The sequence below is a fragment of the Ctenopharyngodon idella genome, chromosome 10 (assembly GCF_019924925.1).
Source record: "Ctenopharyngodon idella isolate HZGC_01 chromosome 10, HZGC01, whole genome shotgun sequence".
Classification (NCBI taxonomy): Eukaryota; Metazoa; Chordata; class Actinopteri; order Cypriniformes; family Xenocyprididae; genus Ctenopharyngodon; species Ctenopharyngodon idella.
Genome location: NC_067229.1, coordinates 45,607,240 through 45,631,044, shown reverse-complemented (window position 1 = coordinate 45,631,044; position 23,805 = coordinate 45,607,240). Strand labels below are relative to the sequence as shown.

Genomic DNA, 23,805 nt, shown 5'->3' with positions numbered 1-23,805 from the left:
GGTAACTGACAAGTACCAGACAGTGTTCACAATCATCAACCTGTATTATAGCTCAAACGGTTGTTCTTGGAGCCATGCTGAGCATTCTGGGAGGTCTGCAGTACAGCAGTGGTTCTTCTGTAGGAGCGCAGGGATCACTATCACCACTCACCATGAATATCTGATGTCTTAGACCTATTTTAATAAATGCCAGCATTTGCTAAAAGAATATTACTAGGGCTGCACAATATATTCACTGTTAAAAATGAAGGTTCCAAAAGAGGGTTTTCACAGTGATGCCATAGAAACCGTTTTTGGTTCCCCAAAGAACCTTTCAGTGATCAGTTCTTAAAAGAACAAACATTTTAAAAATCTAAGGCCCCGTTTACACTAGTTTTAAAATGAAAGCGATCCTCGTCTACACTGGCGTTTCCACAGCGTTTCTGAAACGATCTCCGTCTACGTCACATGACTGTTCATGCACACTGTTCATGCGCGTACAAGTGTAAACAGTTGCCTCTTGCGCATGTAGGCAGCTGCAGTATTAAAAAAAAAAAAGCAGAGTTTAACTGCACAATGGCTGCTAAAATTTACAACAAAGCTATGAAAATTTGCAGTTCAGTCTCCATGTTATTGTTTACACTGTCGTCAAGGATACGCAGAGCGAACGTGGGCAGCCACGCCATCGTTTTCAAAAGTCTCTGTTTTGGTCCGTTTATACTGAAACGCAACCCCGGCGTTTTCAAACTAAAATGGGGTCAGCAGTGTTTTCGAAAGTCTTCGTTTTCGAGGTTCAAAAATGCCGGCGTAGTGTAAACGACAGGCGTAACTGTAGCAAAAGTTATGCGTTTTAAAACAAAACGGGGCCTAGTGTAAACGGGGCCTAAAGAACCTTTTGTGGAATGGAAAGGTTCCATGGTTATTAAAGGTTCTTCATGGAACCACACTCTAAAAAATGCTGGGTTAAAAATAACCCAAGTTGGGTTAAAAATGGACAAACTCAGTGATTGGGTTAAATGTTTGCCCAACCTGCTGGGTAGTTTTATTTAACTCAACTATTGTTTAAAAATTACTGCATTCCTTGCTTAAAATAAACCCAAAATGGGTTGGAAATTAACATTTAATAATATTTTTAATAAATGAACATTTATTAATAAGTTTAATGAATAAATTGCTTATTAATAAATGTTCATCTTTTGATTATTTTTGTTGTCTCTTGTAATTATGTGTCTGATTTTTTCATTTCCAAACTATTTTGGGTTCATTTTAAGCCAGCCGTATAATAATTTTTAACAGTTGAGTTAAACAAAACTATATTATATAATTTAAAAATATACATATATTAGTATAGTTAATTATTAATAATATATTGTTATTATTATAAATAAATAAATAAATATATATAATCAATATGTTATTATAATATATATATGCAGAGTCAGTTGTAAACTCAGTAATGGCTTTGACCGATTTACTGAGAGAATGAGTCTTATCAGCGCAAACCCCATGAGGAGGTTTTAGGCTGAATCTTTTTTGACTCACTCATTAAAAAGAACCTGTTCATAAGAGTCATTTGTTCATGACTCTGATATCACAGCTTGTACTGTATTTGTCATTGCGTGCAGGAAACTTTGCAATGAGATGATATCTGATTAAACCAGATAGAAACAGATAATATAATGGTTTTTTATGGTGTTAAGGCAAAGGGTTCAGCTCTAAGCCATCAGCTTCACCTTTTCTTGGGGGGTTGGCAAGATTTTTTTAATGTTTTTGAAACAAGTCTCTTATGCTTACCAATCCTGCATTTATTTGAACAGGAATACTGTAAAAACTGTGAAAAAAATTGCAATTTAAAATAACTGTTTTCTATTTGAATATATTTTAAAATGTAATTTATTCCTGTGATGCAAAGCTGTGTCACATGATCCTTCAGAAATCATTCTAATATGTTGATTTAGTAATGTCCTTGCTATATAAAAGTATTATTTAACCCTAACCCTATATCTATAGAGATTAAACTATCAGAGACTTGGAATGGTCTCTTATGACTTGAGCTAGCAAATGCCACCCTAGCAACCACTCAGAACACCACAGCAACCACATAGCAACATGCTAAAACCAATTAGAGCACCTTACAGCAGCCTTGGCAACCACTCCAACACAATATTTTTCCAAACAATACCTTATAAGGGCTGCATATTAATTATATCTGAACTATTGACTCGAGTGCACAGTCCAACATTAATTAATCTAAATTCTCTATATGGCGGCAGCCATTTTCCCAAGGGATCTCCAGCCCTGCTCACTAATTTGAACACCTGGCTCATTAGCTGTGGCGCTCAGCCCTGAGCTCAATGGCAGTTACAGCGGCTATTACTATGAAGTCACACCAGAGAGATAGAGACAGAGAAGAGCAGGAACCAGAAATAATGATTTTTTTTTTCCAGTGGAAGCTAATGAGAGCAGCACAGACATTGGGTCGATGTCTCGGGACAGTTGCTATATGCCCCCAATGGGTCAGCCGAGCCCTCTAGATCTAAAGCTGAACTGGAGCAGCCATTGATTACATTGGGACCGGGCACATGACACATCATCTCTGCCTGAAGTGCTGCCCAATGCACCATGGACACAATATTAAACCAATGAACTACCATGCGAACATCTTTATCATCTGCTGAGAGTCTGTAAACATGTACAAATTACATCAAGAGTCTTGGACAAATGCCTGGTGACTGTACGATCAAATTGGTGGTGACTGTACAGCTCTAGATTGACTCAGTCGTCCGTCGATGTGGAAAATAAGAGCTGTCAATCCTGATCCAGTACAGATGGCAAATTCACCCAGCATGCAAAGTTTTTAAAGCACAAATCAGATTGAGTCTGCAATAAGATGGGTAAAAGAATTAGCATCAAAATGACAAAATGTGGATGTTTAATAAGCTTATTTTAGGTTGCTTAAAGGTAAAGTGTGGAATTTTAAATGTAAACATTTATTTCTTTTCAAGTGTAATGTCCAAATACAATTATAAGCATTCTTTAATTGGCAATGAACATTCACAACTCATTACGCTTGTGATGTATTTCTGAGCGAAACGCCATACTGAACCCAAAAATGTGAAGCAGTGGATGTTTCATATTAGAGTTGAGCAAAATTCAGAATAGATAGAAAGAAAGAAAGAAAGAAAGAAAGAAAGAAAGAAAGAAAGAAAGAAAAAGAAAGAAAGAAAGAACGATATAGATAGAAGGATATATAGAAAGAACGATAGATAGATAGATAGATAGATAGATAGATAGATAGATAGAACGATAGATAGATAGATAGATAGATAGATAGATAGATAGATAGAAGGACAGATAGATAGATAAACTAAAGTAGATAGAAGGATAGATGGATAGATAGAACAATAGAAAGAAAGAACGAAAGAATGAAAGATAGATAGATAGAAGGATAGATAGAACAATGAAAGAAAGAACGATACAGATAGATAGAAAGAACGATAGATAGATAGATAGATAGATAGATAGATAGATAAACTAAAGTAGATAGAAGGATAGATGGATAGATAGAACAATAGAAAGAAAGAACGAAAGAATGAAAGATAGATAGATATAAGGATAGATAGAACAATGAAAGAAAGAACGATACAGATAGATAGATAGATAGATAGATAGATAGATAGATAGATAGATAAACTAAAGTAGATAGAAGAATAGATGGATAGATAGAATAGAAAGAAAGAACGAAAGAATGAAAGATAGATAGATAGATAGATAGATAGAAAGAAAGAATGATACAGATAGATAGATAGATAGATAGATAAACTAAAGAAGTAGATAGAAGGATAGATAGAACAATAGAAAGAAAGAACGATAGAACGATAGATAGATAGATAGATAGATAAACTAAAGAAGTAGATAGAAGGATAGATAGAACAATAGAAAGAAAGAACGATAGAACGATAGATAGATAGAATAGAAAGAAAGAACGAAAGAACGAATGAATGAAAGATAGATAGATAGATAGATAGATAGAACAATAGAAAGAAAGAATGATACAGACAGATAGATAGATAGATAGATAGATAGATAAACTAAAGAAGTAGATAGAAGGATAGATAGAACAATAGAAAGAAAGAACGATAGAACGATAGATAGATAGATAGATAGATAGATAGATAGATAGATAGATAGAACAATAGATAGATAGAAGGATAGACAGATAGGATAAATAGAACGATAGAAAGAAAGAAAGATATACTGAAGAAATATAGATAGATAGGACAGACGGATAGATAGAAAGAAAGAAAGAAAGAAAGACTGCAGAAGTGGATAGATAGAAGGATAGATGATAGGTAGAACAATGACTCACAGCCTGGGTTCATACTGTAATAGGAAGAGAAAGCAAGTTTAAAGTGTATTGAAGTAAACAGACTCAAATAAATCTAAATCCTTCTTAAATCCAATTTATGTGAGGTAAATTTTGTGATTTACCACAGTGTTGAACGACTTTCACTCTAAGAAAAGTGTGTAAAAAAATACGGCCGGCTCAATGTACTGTGCTGATATTAAGGATTTTTCTGTATTGATTTTTTTCACAGGTGTTTTACCCATTTTTTGAATTACACGATGCATTGTGTTCTAATGTTGAAGGAAATGTCCGTAACAGAAAAGGAACTGGTAATTTTCTGCCAGGACATCATCTGTTTTTCTTCCTACAGTGTACTAGAGTTGTTTCAGCATAATAAACTAGGACAGGAGAAACTTTTTTAACAATCAGCACCACCATAAAGAACATCGTCCGCTGCGTCGTCTCCACGAGCAGTGGAGCCTTTAGAGGGATCTCATCCATTCTCGGATGCTCTATAGGGGCCGATTCTGTTGGATTCCCTCCAGGATGGCGACTGGCACAGCGAGGCAGATGGCATCTTCTGCCCGCTCGTCATTCAAGCGTCTCCGAGCAGCTGCACAGGTGTGCGTCGTCTGCACACGCAGCTGTCCTACTCCTCTCTCTCCTCTCACATGTGTATCTCCCTCCATCCTTCTCTCTTTCCTCTGCCTTTAATCTCGTGCTCCTCCCTCAACACTCTGACCTTTGCTTCGCTTTCATTTATGTTATTTTGGGACGGTGTGTTCCACAAAGGTGAAACGAATAACATTTTCTACGATACGAGAGTGTGATTAACCACTTCTCTGGAGAACAAAGGGTGACAATACATCAAAGAGCCGTATCCCCTCCATTCTCCCTTTCCTGCCTTCATTTAACTTACAAAGTGTGCACAGGGATCAAAAAGATCAAGAAGACTGATAGAATGATCTCGTTCACTTCATTTCTCTCTCTGGGTATTAGCATACAAAAACACAGATTCCTCACAAAATAGCACACTACTTACAATTATTTTAGTATATATTATATACACTACTGTTCAAACTATACTGTAACTGTACACTACACTACTGTACTGTACTGTACTGTTCACTACTGTTTTTGTGAAAGAAATTAATACTTTTATTCAGGAAGGATTCATTACATTTATCAAAATTGACAGTGAAGACATTCATAATTACAAAAGGTTTCTATTTTAAATAAATGCTGTTCTTTTGAACTTTCTATTCATCAAAGAATCCTGAAAAAAAAAAATGCATCGGTTTCCACAACAATATTGTATGGAAGCTTGTTTCTGCCAATGGATAAAAAATAAAAAAGGTAATTGCAAGTTTTTATCTCACAATTCTGACTTCTTTCTCTCAATAGCAAGTTTACATCTCGCAATTCTGACTTTTTTTCTCAGATTGCATGATATAAACTCACAGTTGCGAAATATAAAGTCTGAATTGCGAGATATAAAGTCCGAATTGTGTGATATAAAGTTGCGATTGAGAGTTATAAAGTCCGAATTGCGAGTTATAAAGTCTGAATTGTGAGATATAAACTCGCAATTGTGATTTATAGTCTAAATTGTGAGATATAAACGCAATTGTGAGTTATAAAGTCCGAATTGAGATATAAACTTGCAATTGCAAATTATATAGTCCGAATTGTGATATAGTAGCAATTGTGAATTATAAAGTCTGAATTGCGAGATAGAAACACGCAGTTGTGAGTTATAAAGTCCGAATTATGTGATATAAAGTCGCAAGTGCGTTATAAAATCTGAATTGCAAAATATAAACTCGCAATTGTGATTTATAGTCCAAATTGCGAGATATAAATGCAATTGCGAGTTATAAAGTCAGAATTGGGAGATGTAAACTTGAAACTTCAAAAAACGTCAGAATTGTGAGTCTATATCTCACAATTCTGAGAAAAAATCTGTCTATTCTGATAAAAAGCCGCAATTATCTTTTAAATTGTTTTATTTCGTGGCGAAAAACGAGGTTCCATAATATGAAGCAGCACAACTGTTTTCAACATTGATAATAACGAATGTTTCTTGAGCAGCAAATCATCATATTAGAATGATTTCTGAAGGATCATGTGACACTGAAGACTGGAGTAATGATGCTGAAATTTCAGCTTTGATCACAGGAATGAATTACATTACTGTTTTACTGTATTTTAAATGAACTAACGCAGCCTTGGTGAACATAAGAGACTTCTTTCAAAAACATTAAAAATCTTACGGACCCCAAACGGTAGCTCATCCAGATGCATACAGAAATTCACATTACATACTGTAAACAGTGCACGGAAATAGTATGCATACTTGCTTTCATAAAAGATATAATGGTTAGTATGCCATTTCAGAAGAAATCGACAGATAACGGCCTTTGAGATTTCTTTATGATCTTATTTAAATATCTTGAAGAGTTTTTTGCCAATGTCACTAGGTACTTTTCTTTGTAAAGCTACTTTGGAACAATCTGAATAGAAAAAGTGTTCCACTTATAAAACAGAATGGAACTGAACTGAATCCCACTCTTGTTTTCCCAAAGATTGTGTTGTGTTGATATTCCTATTGCCATGACAACGTATCTTAAAAGCCCTCTCCATTTACAATTAATGCGGTTTATTTATTTATTGATTTATTCATGCTACCCAGAGGAAACCCTGCTGTACGTCTAAAAATCAAAGTGCTTGTCTGTCATCAAAACACAGATCTTACAGTCTTGTGACAGTGAGGAGGTTTCATAAGGCTGACAAAGTTTGATGGATGCAAGATGGAAAGAAGGGGTAAATGAAAAAGAGTGTTTTTCTCTTTTTTTCTCTCTTCTCCATGCCTTGACTCCTCCATCTTGTGCTCCATGCATGAACGGGAGGCAGTCTGGAGTGTGAGCAGTGTTTCAATGACTGTTGCCCACAGAGAAGCACTAAAGTGTGCAGCCCTGCCAAGAACCCTCCAACCGATCGCTCATTCACACTCTCAAAAGACCTGGAACCGACCGCAGCCGAGACTGCACAGACTGAAAACACCAGGCCACCCATATTTAACACATCCCTCGGGACACCTTACATCTCACACTAACTGAGTACCATGGTATCGTCATTCTTTTTTATCATGGTAATACCAGTGTATACCTTGGTACCATCACTTTTGTAAGGAAAATGGTAATATCATGGTTTTATAAATATTTACCATGCCATGTTTTTGATATGATACCAATGTAATACCATGATTTTTATATGCACCATGGTAATACTTTGATTTTTGGGTTATGTACCTTAAAAAAAGTACTGTGGCAATACCATGGTATCAGACATTAAAGGGTTAGTTCACCCAAAAATGAAAATTCTGTCATTAATTACTCACCCTCAAGTCATTCCACACCCGTAAGACCTTTGTTCATCTTCGGAACACAAATTAAGATATTTTTGATAAAATCCGATGGCTCAGTGAGGCCTGCATTGACAGCAAGACAATTAACACTTTCAGATGCCCAGAAAGCTACTAAAGACGTATTTAAAACAGTTCACGTGACTACAGTGGTTCAACCTTAATTTTATAAAGCGACGAGAATATTTTTTGTGCGCCAAAAAACAAAACAAAATAATGACTTTATTCAACAATATCTAGTGATGGGTGATTTCAAAACAATGCTTCATGAAGCTTCGAAGCTTTACGAATCTTTTGTTTCGAATCAGTGGTTCAGAGCGTGTGTCAAACTGCCAAAGATTCAAAACAAAAGATTCGTAAAGCTTGGAAGCTTCATGAAGCAGTGTTTTGAAATCGCCCATCACTACATATTGTTTGAATAAAGGTGTTATTTTGTTTTTTTGGTGCACAAAAAGTATTCTCGTCACTTCATAACATTAAGGTTGAACCACTGTAGTCACATGATCTGTTAATTAAAGTGTTGAAAGTGTTAATTATCTTGCTGTCAATGGAGGCCTCACTGAGCCATCGTATTTTATCAAAAATATCTTAATTTGTGTTCTGAAGATGAATGAAGGTCTTATGGGTGTGGAACGACATGAGGGTGAGTAATTAATGACAGAATTTTCATTTTTGGGTGAACTAACCCTTTAATACTATGGTGCATTTGAAACATTTACCATGACTTCAACAAATACCATTATACATTTCCAAAATAACATGGCAGTAACATGTCTAAAGTACCATGGAACTTTTTGTAAGTTTGGTAATACAATATTTTGGACATGACAGTACCATGATATTCACAGAAGTATCCTGCAGTACCTTGTAAATACCATACACGAGTTTCAGTAACATGGTACAATCACTTTTTTAAAAGGAAAACTGTAAAACCATTGTTTTATGAATATTTACCAGGTAATATGATGAATTTTTGAAGAGGTAACATGGTAATACCATGGTTTTTGGTTATGTACCTTACAAAAGTTCTGTGGTGGTACCATGGTACAGCGATGGTAATACTATGGTACTTGACTTCCAAGAATTCCATGGAACTCTTCCAAAATACCATGGCAGTAACATTTTACATGTCTAAAATAAATGCCCACTGAAGCTAAGCAGGGCTGAGCCTGGTTAGTACCTGGATGGGAGACCTCCTGGGAAAACTAGGTTGCTGCTGGAAGAGGTGTTAGTGAGGCCAGCTCACCCTGTGGTCTGTGTGGGTCCTAACACCCAAGTATAGTGATGGGGGACACCATGCTGTCAAAAAACACAGTCCTTCGGATGAGACGTTAAACCAAGGTCCTGACTCTCTGTGGTCGTTAAAAATCGAAAAGAGTAGGGGTGTAACCCCGACATCCTGGCCACATTTGCCCATTGGCCTCTGTCCATCATGGCCTCCTAATCATCCCCATATATATTGATTGGCTTCATCACTCTGTCTCCTCTCCACCAATAAGCTGGTGTGTGCTGGGTGTTCTGGTGCAATATGGCTGCCGTCACATCATCCAGGTGGATGCTGCACATTGGTGGTGGTTGAGGAGATTCCCCCTTCCATATGTAAAGCACTTTGAGCACCCAGAAAAGCGCTATATAAATGTAAGGAATTATTATTATTATTATTGTTATTAAATACCATGGTAGTATATACAATTTTTGGACATGAAAGTACCATGGTATTGATGATGTAACCAGTGTTGGGTAAGTTACTCTAAAAAAGTAATTAATTACTAGCTACTAATTACACATTCAACAGTATAATTAGATGACTATACTAATTACTCTCTCTAAAAAGATATTTCATTGCTTCCTAAATCCAATATCAGCAGTTGAACAAACAAGGATAGACATGAAACTGCTCTTTTAATCCTTTCAATTAAATAATACAAAATTGCATAAATGATTCTCAAATTTACCAACGTATTTAAAGGTTACATGAAAAACATTTTAATTTTGATGTTACTTCCAATATTGGTTTATACAAAATTGTTTTATACAGTATTTAATGCAATTAAATCTAAAGTAACTGTAATTACAGAAAAAATAAGAGTATTCCCTTACTTTACATTTTCAAAGGAAACAAAATTAAATACTTAGTAATGCATTACACCCAACACTTTATATAACATGGTAATACCATGTTTTTTTGGTTATGTACCTTCTGCAGCATTACCATAGCACAGTGAGGTTATCAGAAGGTAAATACTATACTTTTGGTATACTATACTACTTACAATAATGTCTAAAATAACATGTTACTTTTTTTAAGGGGTTTCATGGCATTACCTTGTCATTTTGACATGCACTAGGGTAATGCTATGGTACATTAATAATAAGTAAACATTCAGTACCCTGGTATATATTAAAATTACGATGGTACAAAATGTTTTAAGGGCATTAAAGTCCTTCAGTCACATTTCAAGATATTAATTCCCATTTACAAAAGCAGCAGGCGCGATACCTTATCACATTCAGAAATGATTCAGATCTAAACGTCTGAAATTACATTAATTCAGAGGCTCTTTCTAAAGCTGTCTTCATGCCCTGAAAAAGTCATTTCCATAATAGCTGTAAAATGAAGTTCTGGCACTAAATCGACTTTCTCCACCTGCTGAGACTGTCCGTCTGCATTAGCGGCTGACAGCGCTCGAGAGCACAGGACGGAACAAACCCGACAGCTGAAGGTGTGTAAAACATTGAGCTAAAACGTTAAGGCAAACATTCGCTCTCAAATGTCACCGTGGAGACAGGGGAGCTAACGGCAATGCTTTGACTGCATTTCTCACCTCGTCTTGACGCGCTAAACAGGCCCAGGCTCAGGTGAAGGCAGTCGCTTTCGTGCAGAGCTCAAATCAGAGAAACAGGTTGGGACGTTTCAAAACATGCGACCTGTCAGCCGCTGCTTTGAAGCAAAGGAAAGCTGAAATATTAAGCATGTAAAATGCTCCACGGAAATTGAGGTGTCATGCGCTTGACAGATGGCGCATGCTTTGCACCAACCGTTCCATCTGGCTGAAGTGACACCGTCATATTCAGAGGCTCAGATTTATCATGGAGCGTCTTCAAAGTTCAGCGCTGACGTTCTGAATCGCTCATTCACATGCATCATTAGAGCTGTAGCTGTGTTAGGAGCGATTATGATTCCTCAACTTTATCTCGCTCTTTAAATCAAGGCGTCTGTTGGCAACAGTAAACATTTAGATGCTTGAGGAGCCCTATTCTACAGTCTTAAAGGGGACCTATAATGCCCCTTTTACAAGATGTAATATAGGTCTCTGGTGTCCCCAGAATGTGTCTGTGAAGTTTCAGTTTCATACCCCACAGATCATTTATTATAGCTTGTCAAATTTGCCTCTATTTGGGTGTGAGCAAAAACACGCTGTTTTTCTGTGTCCCTTTAAATGCAAATGAACTGCTGCTCCCGGCCCTCTTTCCAAAAGGGGGCGGAGCTTTAACAGCTCACGCTTCAGTTGCTCAACAACAACAAAACTAGAGAATCTCACGCAGCCAAAATGAGGATTGTCAGTAACGGTGTTCAGCCTTACATTGTACAAACCGGAGTCGACACTGATGGAGAGACTCAGGAAGAAGATACAACTTTTGGAATGCATCTGGATGTTTCTGAACGGTTAGTGGATCAATTTATGTAGTTGCTGTGGAGTTGCTTCAACTCATTGACTAGCATGTGCTATCATGTTAATCTTTTGTGCAAATCCAGCATTGAAATGCCAGACAGCATGGAACAACACTACAACAACTCTTCCTCTTCTCTAAAGCAACCCAACATGGCCTCGCCCCCTTTGTTGCATGTTCCTGGGGGTGGGGTTTATGTAAATTTTGTGGTTAGTGATGTCACCAACCTGGGAAGAAGCTTGTTGTAGTCCCTACCAGTCATTTGTTGTAGTGCTTAAAAAGCAATTTCTGTAAACGAAAATATCTCCCTTTGCATTGAACTTTGAGCGTCGTAACTTTGCAGATGTTGTTTATGCTCATACAGCAACATTACACACTAACTAAAGTTTAAAAAAAATTAAATCATAATCAAGGACCCCTTTAACATTAGTTATTAATTAACATGAAATGACAATGAAAAATACTTCTAAAGCACTTATTAATCTTAGTTGATGTTAATTTCAACATTTCCATTATTAAAATCATCATTAACAAAGATTAATAAATACTGTAACAAATGTATTTCTCATTGTTAGTTAACTAATGTTAACATTAACTAATGTAAATTATTAGAACCTGAATGTAAAGTTCACCCACTACTCTTTTTTTTTGCATGTCAGGGTAAACATTTTAGGGCATTTAATGGCCCCTGAAATTATGCAATTCATAAAATTATCCAGTGCAACTAAACACAAAACATGCACTAATATATTCTCTTTTCATGGTCAAGATGAGCTGATCCTTTGGGCCATTCATTAGTTTTGTCAGACTCACCCGACCAATGCGATCAGTCAGGGCTGATTAACACTGCTTGATAATTTCATTAACACTTCAAGGCAACAGATGCTCTGCTGTGAAACTCTTGTGTCAGGATGTTTACACTAAACTGTTTCCTCACGTTTTTATCGGGAAACATTAAAGAGGCCCTGAATTTCACATCAAGTCTTATTCGTTTGACAGCCTCTTCTCTGCTTTTTTGTTTTACATACCACTGTAACAGGGTATTTCCTCGGTTACGTCCTTATAATTCACTTCCTAGTCAGTAGGAGTCAATCTCCTCAGATAAAGAGAGTAGGACTCCAGGTATAAAGGACAAGTAAGAGAGGGTTAGAGGATCAAGAGCCATGTGGGCTGCATCCGAAATCACATACTTCCCTACTATATAGTAGGCAAAAAAGAATATGTGAAGTATGTCCGAATTCACAGTATGGTACATATTTCATGTTGTTGTAGTGCCTTAAATGCTCCTTTCCTAATAATAACTTGTTTGAAAGCATTTGAATGTTAACCCTCCCCTTTTATTTTGTGCAATATTTGACCTTTTTATTTAGGCCGAGTATTACACTGCCTAACTGATAAGTGAGTATAATGGTTAAAAGCTCAGAGCTGTTAACCAATAGGTTGATGGGATCCCTGCAAGAAGAAAATCATCCACATTTTGCCCTTCAGCAAAACACAGATTGCTCCAGGGGGATTGAACCTGAAACAAACCTAGCAGCGTTTGCCCGTGCAAAATTCAGTATTTCATCTACAGGTTGTTGATTAAACACTAACATAAATGATAAAAATGATAAAGGTAACACTGTTTCTGGCAGCTAATATCACAGCTGAGGTCAAGAGGGAATTGTAACACTGGTTATGAAATGTGAATTGTATGACTGAATTTAAAGAAAAGAAAATACTGTATATACATGCAGGTACAGTATATACTAGAGCTGCACGATTAATCGTTAATCGAGATCGGGATCTTTTCAAACACCAACGCGATCTTATTCCAAAATGACAACAATTTGGCTGTCTATTAAACCTTTGACAAAATCATAATGCAACATTCAAATTTGTGTTCGTGCTGCCAGCCGCTGATTTGGAGAGAGTTAGTTGTCATGTATAGGTGTAAAAAAGCTTTACAAGCATTTTTTTTCAAATCACGGTATCGTTATTTTTGTCTTACAATAATTAAAATGATCACAAAAGTAATGGGGTAAAAGTTTATAGTTCAGATATAAACACTGATGTCTACGGTAGTGATTAAAAATAGCAGATCCCCTTTTGAAAGTAACTTGGTGCTTCAGATAACAATTTTATCAATTACACTAAGACTGTTAACTGTAAAACGTATTTGTCATTGAATCATTCATTCAACAGATTTGTTCAAAAATGCTGATTCATCCAGTAATGAAACAAGTGAAGTCTTTATGAGTTAGTCATTGAATCATTCATTCAAGTGATTCATTCAAAAACGCTGATTCATCCAGTAATGAAACAAGTGCAGTGTTTATGAGTGTCATTGAATCATTCATTCAAGAGATTCATTCAAAAATGCTGATTCATCCAATAATCAAGCAAATGAAGAATTTATGAGTAAGTCATTGAATCATTCATTCAAGTGATTCATTCAAAAACGCTGATTCATCCAGTAATGAAACAAGTGAAGTATTTATGAGTGAGTCATTGAATCGTTCATTTAAAAGATTTGTTAAAAAACACTGATTTATCCAGTAATGAAACAAGTGCAGTGTCATTGAATCATTCATTCAAGCCCATTTTTTTTAAAAGAATTCATTCAAATTAATTAAACATTTTTAAATAGACTGCAGCTATTAATATTTTGTCAGAACCTCTTGTAAATTACGTCATTTTATTTAGTTGCCTGTTCAGAATCGTGGGAGAATGCTGAAACAAAAAACTCATGATTCTCAATTTATCCATATTTGTACCTGAATATATGCAAGGTTGATTTCTAATAGCTGTTATTATTAGGGAAAATGTAAAAAATGCTACAATTGGCCTCCAGTCTCTTTGGATAAAAAAAAAAAAATCTCCTAAAACGACTACAAGCTTTAGGTTATCCACCTGTCTTCTATCTTTGCTCTTTTTCCTCAAAGCAACACATCATGTCTGTTTAGTGATGTAGGACACCACTGCTCAGAGAAACCTCGCGAAAGTCTCACCAATTCCCAGTGACTAAAAGAATCCTCTATATGTGAACAATGAGGAGCTGCTGAGTCGAGCTCCAGGCGCTGAAGAGAAGCTGTCAGTCGCCCTCCTGTCAGCAAACCTCCAGGGCATCAGATGCAAACCTCTGGTTCGGAGGAAACTACAGCGGAAAGCACTTTCCAAGATCCACAGTATATGCACAGTATAGAGCTACAGGATAGCAGATATTACGCAAGCTGCCCTACTGTCAGAGCTTATAGTGATCTTGCATAAAACACCGTACACTGATGTAGACAGAAATCTTAAGAGCTTATTGCTATTTTTAACGCACCACATGCTTAACCGAAATAATACCATAATGCCAGCCAACAAATTATGCTTGAAATATTAACTTACACTCATATTTACCGAACATGCCAGCGTTCAACAGATCTACATCAGCGTATGTTTTCATATCAGATTAGGGTTAGACAATATTAGCAAAACAAACACCTGAAAATGGATTCAGAACCAGACAGAAGCCCACGTATCCTGAATCAACAAACCCACACAGGTACAATCAAATGAGTCATTCTATGAAACGAGTGCTTTTTGCAATTCAAAAGGGGATTTTTAAATATATATAAATAATTTAAATAATTTTTAACCATAATTTTATACATTTAAAAAGTAGTAATTTTTTTAATTATTATTATTTAAATTATTCAATTATATTTGTAATACACATTAATTAATTAAATTAAAAATGTATAAAATAATATGTAAATAACGTTTTAAACATTGTACAAGACGAATAAAGTGTTAATTAATTGTACTGTGCCACCTTGAGCCAAATCAAATTATTAATTTAAAATATTAATTACATTTTTCCCACCAGTAGTTACGCCACTGGCTGATATTTATACAAATATTCACTTTTCATGGTAATGAGGTCTGATAAACAGAAAAAAAAACATAATATAAAACGATAAAAGAAAAATTACAATTATCCATAGGAAAAGTCATTACTATGTTAATGAGTCAAAAGGCACCTGTTTTGTAGAATGACCCAATGCTCAGGTTTCCCACTCCATAAATACACACACCACAGGACACTGCCACAGACAAACACACACACATTTGAGCCTGTAGTCCTCTGGGAGCACATCTCACACACTTGTTTTAGTTCCTATCAGACATTTCCTGCAGGACATTTCTTGCCCTTTCTATTCTGATTTGGCTTTGTGTATCAGAAACTAGGGAGAGCTGCGGAGAAAGACGGAAAGTGATGTGATGGGAAGAGAAGGACAAATTCCAGATGAGTGAGTTTCAGAAGGTGCCGAACAGACAGTCTGTCACCTAGAGAGTTCTGGCCCTGTGAAAATAACACTGACAGCACCGCCAGAATAGTCGATCTTTTGGGAGAGCTACTGTGAATTTGCTTAAAAACTTTGCGATAAAAGTTCTGTGGTTGTTCACAGATCAGTTAGGGGGTAGTGAGAATTACAGTTAAAGGATTAGTTCACTTCAGAATTAAAATTACCTGATAATTTACTCACTGCCATGTCATCCAAGATGTTTATGTCTTTCTTTCTTCAGATGAAAAGAAATTAAAGATTTTGAGGAAAACATTCCAGGATTTTACTCCATTATAGTGGACTTCAACTTTTACTTTCAGTGCAGCTTCAAAGAGCTCTACAAGATCCCAGCCGAGGAATAAGGGTCTTATCTAGAGGAACAATCGGTCATTTTCTAAAAAAGAAATGTAAATTTACATACTTTAACCTCAAATGCTTGTCTTGCACTGCTCTGCGATGTGCCACGCATTACGTAATCACACTTGAAAGGTCACGTGTAACGTAGGTGGAAGTACCGCAGTAGGGCAAAAACCTTTTCTCCTCCAACTTCAAACATCAACAACATCGTTGTTTTACCTTTTTTTGCAAAGGTTGTTTGACTTAGTCTTTGCACGTTCGCTTTGTAAACACTGAGTCAGTACTTCCACCTAGTTCACGCGTGATCTTTCCAACGTGATTACGTAAAGCGTGGCGTATCGCAGAGCTAGTGCAAAATGAGCATTTGCACTTAAAAAGTATATACATTTTAATTTTTTTTTAGAAAATGGCTGATCGTGTCACTAGATAAGACCCTTATTCCTCGTCTGGGATCGTGTAGAGCTCTTTGAAGCTGCACTGAAACTGCAATTTGGACCTTCAACCCGTTGGTAACTGTTGAAGTCCACTATATGGAGAAAAATCCTGGAATATTTTCCTCAAAAACCTTAATTTCTTTTCGACTGAAGAAAGAAAGACATAAACATCTTGGATGACATGGGGGTGAGTAAATTATCAGGAAATTTTAGTTCTGAAGTGAACTAATCCTTTAAAGCAGTGGTCTCAAACTCAATTCCTGGAGGGCCACAGCTCTGCACAGTTTTGCTCCAATCCTAATCAAACACACCTGATCCAGCTAATCAAGGTCTTCAGGATTACTAGAAACTTCCAAGCAGGTGTGAGCTGGAGCTGGTTGGAGCTGAACTGTGCAGAGCTGTGGCCCTCCAGGAATTGAGTTTGAGACCACTGCTTTAAAGGAATAATTCACTCAAAAATGAGTAATCTCACTCATTTACTCACCCCTAAGTCTTTCCAAGTCTGTATGACTTACTTTCTTCTGTGGAAGCGGAGCATATGGACTACTTTTATGTTGCTTTTGAAGCATGAAAGCTCTCTGTTCATTGTAATTGCATGGAAGAGAGCGACCAGAGCAATTCCTATACGAATAAAAGAACACCATAGACAATGATGGAGAGTAAAGAGTGACATGAGTGAATTATTTCTTTAAAACAAAATTATTTTGATTCATTTGAGGTATTTGAGTCAGTGGTAAAGAATACTCTTTATATTTAATGTGTCTCGTAGCATGGAAAAGCTCCAACTATCATATCACCAGCAGTAACTAAAGACAGCTAGAGTGTAACTAAGATCTTGTTCCCTTCAACAGTACAGTGTGCCAAAACAACGAGAACTCTAATATTTTGGGACCTGATCCAAAGAGAACACGAGAGATATCATAACTTTTGTAATCTAACCCTTCTAGTTAAAGGAATGTGCTGGGTTCAGTACAAATTTAAGTTCTATAATAAGTAATTAATACAGATCCTGACGATTTCTAGACAATCATTTTGAATGCTCTTATGCTGTGTTCAATTCAACTCAACTCAATTTGAAATGTGCAACAGAAGCCACTTCAACTTGGAAACTGCATGTGGAGATCTAGAATTTAAATAACTGTACGCTTGCACAACAAATACTAGCATTGCCATTTTACTTCTTTATACATCATATTCTGAACAGACAAAAGAATACTGGATGGTTGAGAGTTGCCAATTAGAAATATTTCCACATTCAGAATTGAATCGAACACAACATTACAATGAAAGTCTACGGGGCTTTCGTTCATCTTCGGACCACAAATTAAGATCTTTTTAATAAAATCTAAGTGATTTCTGTCCCTCCATTGACAGCTACGCAATTACCACTTTGACGCTTTAAAAAGTTCATAAAAAGATTGTAAAGATAATCCAAATTTTCTGAAGAGACTTGATCACTTTTTACGATGAACAGATTTCATTTAAGCTTTTATTTACATATAAACATTCCATCAACTCACACATCAGTTGTGGTAAACAGAAGCTCAAGCATGTTCGCTTGATGTGCGAGAACCAATGAGGTTCATTCTCGTGTTACGCAGCATGTTTGAGCTTCCGCAAGAACCAATGAGGTTCATTCTCGGGCATCAAGCATATGTGGTTGAGCTTCTGTTTATGTTTGCTGATCAATGTTTATTTGTAAATAAAAGCCTAAATTCACACGCTTCAGAAAATTTGGACTAAACCACTCAATTCATATGAATTAGTTTTATCTCTTTATGAACTTTTTGAAACGTCAAAGTGGTAGTTGTCAACGGAGGGACAAAAATCGCACAGATTTTATTAAAAATATCTTCATTTGTGTTCTGAAGATGAACAAAAGTCTTATGGGTTTGGAACAACATGAGGGTGAGAAAATGATGCCCTTTAACACTCACCATTCACCCCTGTGCAAAGTTATATCCAATATTTCAGCTCTTGTAATGGCCATGCGATGTAAAGCTGGTCAGCTTTCGAATAATACATTAAGGAATGTAATTTACATGCAGAGAATTGTTTGTAGCAAACCACACTCGCATTATGTCGGCAAACATGTACTCAAGAGTGATTACGTCATAATTGGTCGCATAAGTAGGCCTTTCTTGACAAGTCAAAAATAAAATAAAAATACAATGAGCTCATTTTCGTTCTCATTCAGATCGTTAAACATGGCGTTAATACGAGCTACAAAGCTAAACGTACTTGCGCGTGTGGATGTCTCTGCTTCGCTGCTATTGGCTGATCACGCTGTCAAGGGAAAAAAGCCCGCCAAGACGTTCACTACAGGTGCGCGTGAATGCGTCAAACCGGTGAATAAACGAACTAATCACAAAATAGACTCGAATATCGCTACTTTCGGTCAAATCTGTATCAGAATGAACTTGAAATGACTTGTAGGATAATAAAAAAATAAAGCTGAACATCCGTGTCTGCTACTACAACATCAACACACGTTCAGCCAACATTTGATGATTAGTCCTAATAGATCAACTTACCACTTATAATAAAACACAAACATTTTGCAGTAATAAGTATAAAATGTTCGTTAACGTATTATTGAAGTAATGTTTAACACGCACACATTACTTGATTGTAATAGTCTACATGTTATATAAAAACAAAACATATATATATAAAAACAAAACAAAAAAAATATATAGTAGTAGCCTATATATTGTTTTCTTGTTTGTTAGTGTAAGAGAAATGCCGATCCCTTCAACCTGGAAACAGTGGAAACGTCAAATGGAGCTTGAACATGAATTTACATTGGACTAAAATAACCCAAACCCCAGAGTGGGGTCTTTTCCTTCTCATTTCTGAAGATCACCGCACATCACTGAGGGAAAATAAACATAATTTTTTACAAGAGGACAGAACTGTGTTATGGAGCCACATGCACTCGCGCATGTCCCGATTAAAGATGAGTTGCCCACGCGCTTGGAACTGAGCTAAATTTACACAGCAAGTGATTAAAGAGCTGCTCGGGGAAGGAAAAACGCGGGTGGATGAACCAACACAGTCATTTGACTTCTTGTTCACGCATCTGCATGAATAATGCAACAGCATTGCATTTATTACACCAGGTCAGGGAAGGCGAGTGCTCCTGTTTTAGGGAGGTGACACTTACTGAAATCAAACTGCTCGTTTCTGATGCAAGAACACATGGTTTACAAAAGAATTTATTTATTTCAATCGCAATCCTGCACACACACAAACTCATAACAGCTTGTAAATGAAGCATGCTTATGAATGGACACGCACACAATAGCTAACAACAAACCAATGCGTTTTCATTTCATTGCAGTTAAAGCGCAAGTCTAATCCAATCTTGAGTGTGATTTACAATGTTAAGCGCGATGTCTGTGCATGTGATACATTAAACGACATTCATTTGGAATCCCGCAGCGTTTCTTTGTCCACGCGCGTTATTATGCACCAGATCCACACATAAGCATGTTTCTGCTCCACTTTTGGCTTGAAAACAATTCTGGCAGCGCATGCACGATCCAAACTGATCAAAACCGGCATGTTTGTCTCATATATGATCTTATCCGCAAACCTCACACGTCACATCAGGGTGACTAAACTTGAGTCTTTTATTAAACAGGCAGTGCGTAATTGTAATAAAAGTGAGGTGATCGTGGTGTTAAAGTTTCCAGTGGGGGTTTATGTTAAACAGCAGTGTCAGTCCATCAAAGACACAAGGGCATCTGAATGAATCGTTGCAGTAATGAACATTACCTTGGGTTGTGATCTCTCCCCATAGGATTCCCATCCAAACCACCAAGCCAAGCAGCAGAGCATCACTTTGAACTCCCAGCATGTTAAGACACAGTCCAAAGGGGGTCCAGTTCAGAATAATCACAGATGCGGCGTTGAAGTCCACAGTAGAGCTGCTTAGTGTCAGAGACGTGGAGTTGAACTCACAGGCGGCGTGTTTGCGTGAGCTCCTGTGTGTTCACAGCTCTGTGATGTCGGTTTGGTCTCTGTCTCCAGCTCTCTTCATCTCTCCTCTGCTGAACTCCGCAGTGTGTCTTCTCCTTCACTCACCCCTCCTCTCTCTCTCTCTCTCTCTCTCTCTCTCTCTCTGCCTTCTGGTTTGTGTGTGTAAAAGTTGCTGATGCTGTGAGGGGAAAAGGCTTCTACAGTTTCCAGTCCTAGTTCAGGGAAATAATAAATGCTTATTTGCATTCAAGATGTTTATGTCTTTCTTTCTTCATTCGAAAATAACTTAAGGTTTTTGAAGAAAACATTCCAGGATTTTTCTCCATATAGTGGGCTTCAACAGTAACCAGCAGGTTGAAGGTCCAAATTCAGTGCAGCTTCAAAGGGCTCTACATGATCCCAGACGAGGAATAAGGGTCTTATCTAGTGAAACGATCGATCACGTCACACGCTTACATCACACGTGACCTTTCCAACGTGATTACGTAATGCGTGGCGCAACACAGAGCTAGTGCAAGACGAGCATTTGTGGTTAAAAAGTATATACATTTTTATTTATTTTTAGAAAATGGCCAATCATTTCTCTAGATAAGACCCTTATTCCTCGTCTGGGATCGTGTAGAGCCCTTTGAAGCTGCACTGAAACTGACATTTGGACCTCCAACCTGTTGGTAACTGTTGATGTCCACTATATGGAGAAAAATCCTGGAATGTTTTCCTCAAAAACCTTCATTTCTTTTTGACTGAAGAAAGAAAGACTTAAACATCTTGATATGGGGCTGAGTAAATTATCAGGAAATTTTAATTCTGAAGTGAACTAATCCTTTAAACACATTTTTGACTTTTCAGCTAAATTTAAACAGTAAAGCAAGTATGAAAAACAAAATTCATACAACAGCAAATATGTAAATGCAGTATACAATATCTGTTGAGCAAAACAATCATTTGATCATTTTTTCATTAATAATTTGCTTAAAACTACAACATCCAAATACTATCCATCCTAAATAGCATGTGAGTTTATTTATTTATTTAATTTATTTAACAGGGACCATGCACAACACAAATGTTGTGCCAGAGTTAGCTAAACAGCTAAGAATAAGCATATGTTGAGAACAAGCATATGTTGAAAACAGTATGCCAGAAGTCCTTGGATGGTCTACTATTACCCATGGATTTTCGAAGACTTTGAAGCTTCAAAAAGTTCATAAAGAGGTCGTAAAACTAATCCATATGAATTGAGCGGTTTAGTTAACAAACCTGCTTGATGCATGAGAATTAAATCTGTTCATCATATAAAGTGATCGTGTCTCTTCAGAAAATTTGGACTAAACCGCTCAATTCATATGGATTAGTTTTATGATCTCTTTATGAACTTTTTGAAGCATTAAATTGGTAGTTGCGTAGCTGTCAATGGAGGGACAGAAATCTCTCTGATTTTATTAAAAATATCTTTATTTGTGTTCTGAAGATGAACGAAAGTCTTACAGGTGTGGAACGACACGAGGGTAAGTAATTAATGATGGAATTTTCATTTTTGGGTGAACTATTCCTTTAAGTAGAGACATCATGAAAGGAGTTTGAGTTATTAATAATCAGTATCAAACTGAATGAAAAATATTTAATGATATCTGTGGTATATTTAATCTGCAACAACATTGTGAACTTTTATAAAGATAGGAAATGCACAATAGCAAAGCAGATATGTTTGACCATTATTAAATGCATCATTATGCAAAAAATGAGCATAGTTTTCTACATGAAAGAGCATTGACTGTCCTATCAACTTGCTACTTGTTTTCTCTCCAGTATGGAAGGAAGAATTGTTTTAGTAGTGTAAAATTAATGAAATAAAATGTAGAGTGTATATAGTGTACGTAGATTTTAACTGTGACTGGATGTGACTTCAAATATTTGCAATGCTACACACTTTTTCTTCTCAAAAAGAGTACATACTTTTAGGGCATAGTATAAGGGATGCAGCACATTTCTGAGAATGCTGTGACAACTAACCCCAGTCTCCATTTTACCATAAAGGCAATCTAAAACTCCCAGCGGAGAGGTTGGGCTCTACTTACATTACCAAATGTGTTTCCCAAATCAATCCATGGCGAAGCCTATATGATATCATGCATGACTTCACCGGTCAAGGGAATTCATGGTCCAGTAACAGCATTGGCATTTATCCCACATCTCTCATCTCTGGCTAAAAAGGCTTCTGGCCTGCACTAAGAAATGAGATAGACCTCAAGTTTGAGTTGCCGTGACCAGAGCAGTCTCTGTTTCAAACAGATATGCCCGGCTATGTGAGAAGAGCTGGACAGAAACCACATAAAGACCTCCGGCCCGCACTGAGATAGTGATGCTTTGATGCGCTCAATCCAGCAGTCTGAGAAGAAAGTCATTTCTCTGAGAGCGTCGTTTTCAAATGCTTGTTAGCTGGATCAAGCTGCTTTGTGATAATTTCTGTTAATTACTTCTCAGTGAGTGTTCCAGAAGAGAAAAAAAGCACATTCACCAGGAGAAATTAATTTAAAGGGACAGTTCACTCAAAAATAAAAATTCTGTCATCATTTAGTCACCATCAAATTATTTCAGACCTGTATGACTTTCTGATGTGGAACAACAACAACAAAAAAAATCTTCAAAATGATTTTTTTTTTTTTTCCATACAATGAAAGTCAATGGGGTCCAATGTTGTTTGTAAATAATAAAAAAGGAATAAACAGTCTGGATGTCTAAACCTTTTCATCTACGATCGACTGACTGGTTTTAAAGGGATAGTTCTTAACCCAATTAATAAGGCGACAACGCAAGCGGTCATGTAAACGTGTTAACCCGTTTTCCTTTATCGGAGTTAGGTCATAAATGGCTTAGGAATAAACCGATCAACACAGCTAGATTTTTGCTCATAACCCCAATTTCACCTGGCATGTAAACACTTTAACCTGCTTTCTGGCGGCTTATTGAAGTGTGCATGTGTGATATGTGACAGGAAAGCGCCCTTATACGGCAGATTTAAGCACATCGAGTGTTTCATGGTAGGGGTGGAGAAATATATTGCAAAAGCCGACTTTTTCTTGACCCAAGAAATATAACAAATGTCACTCATCTCATGCAGCCAAAGGACAAACGAGTCTGAGAATGTGCAAGTTTCCTGCTGAAAGAAACTCGTACAGGTTTGGAACAACTTGACGGTGAGTAAGTGATGACAAAATTTTCATTTCTGGGTGAACTATCCCTTGAAGGCTTTTAAGATCACAACACAGTGTTGGCAATGCCACTCACCCTCAC

At 36.7% G+C, this 23,805-nt stretch overlaps 1 protein-coding gene across 2 annotated transcripts in view; it reads right to left on the bottom strand.

Annotated features, from left to right (window-relative positions):
• The window catches only part of LOC127520189 (seizure 6-like protein), a 52,073-nt gene extending 31,467 nt beyond the window's left edge, over positions 1-20,606 (bottom strand). Inside the window, exon 1 of one of the 2 annotated variants that reach the window (XM_051908119.1) lies at positions 20,308-20,606. In XM_051908119.1, the coding sequence (XP_051764079.1) occupies positions 20,308-20,389 (82 nt within the window). In that variant the 5' untranslated portion in view covers positions 20,390-20,606. The remainder of the gene's footprint in view (positions 1-20,307) is intronic. The other variant, XM_051908117.1, reaches the window with a different exon arrangement.
• Between the last annotated feature and the right edge of the window lie 3,199 nt (positions 20,607-23,805).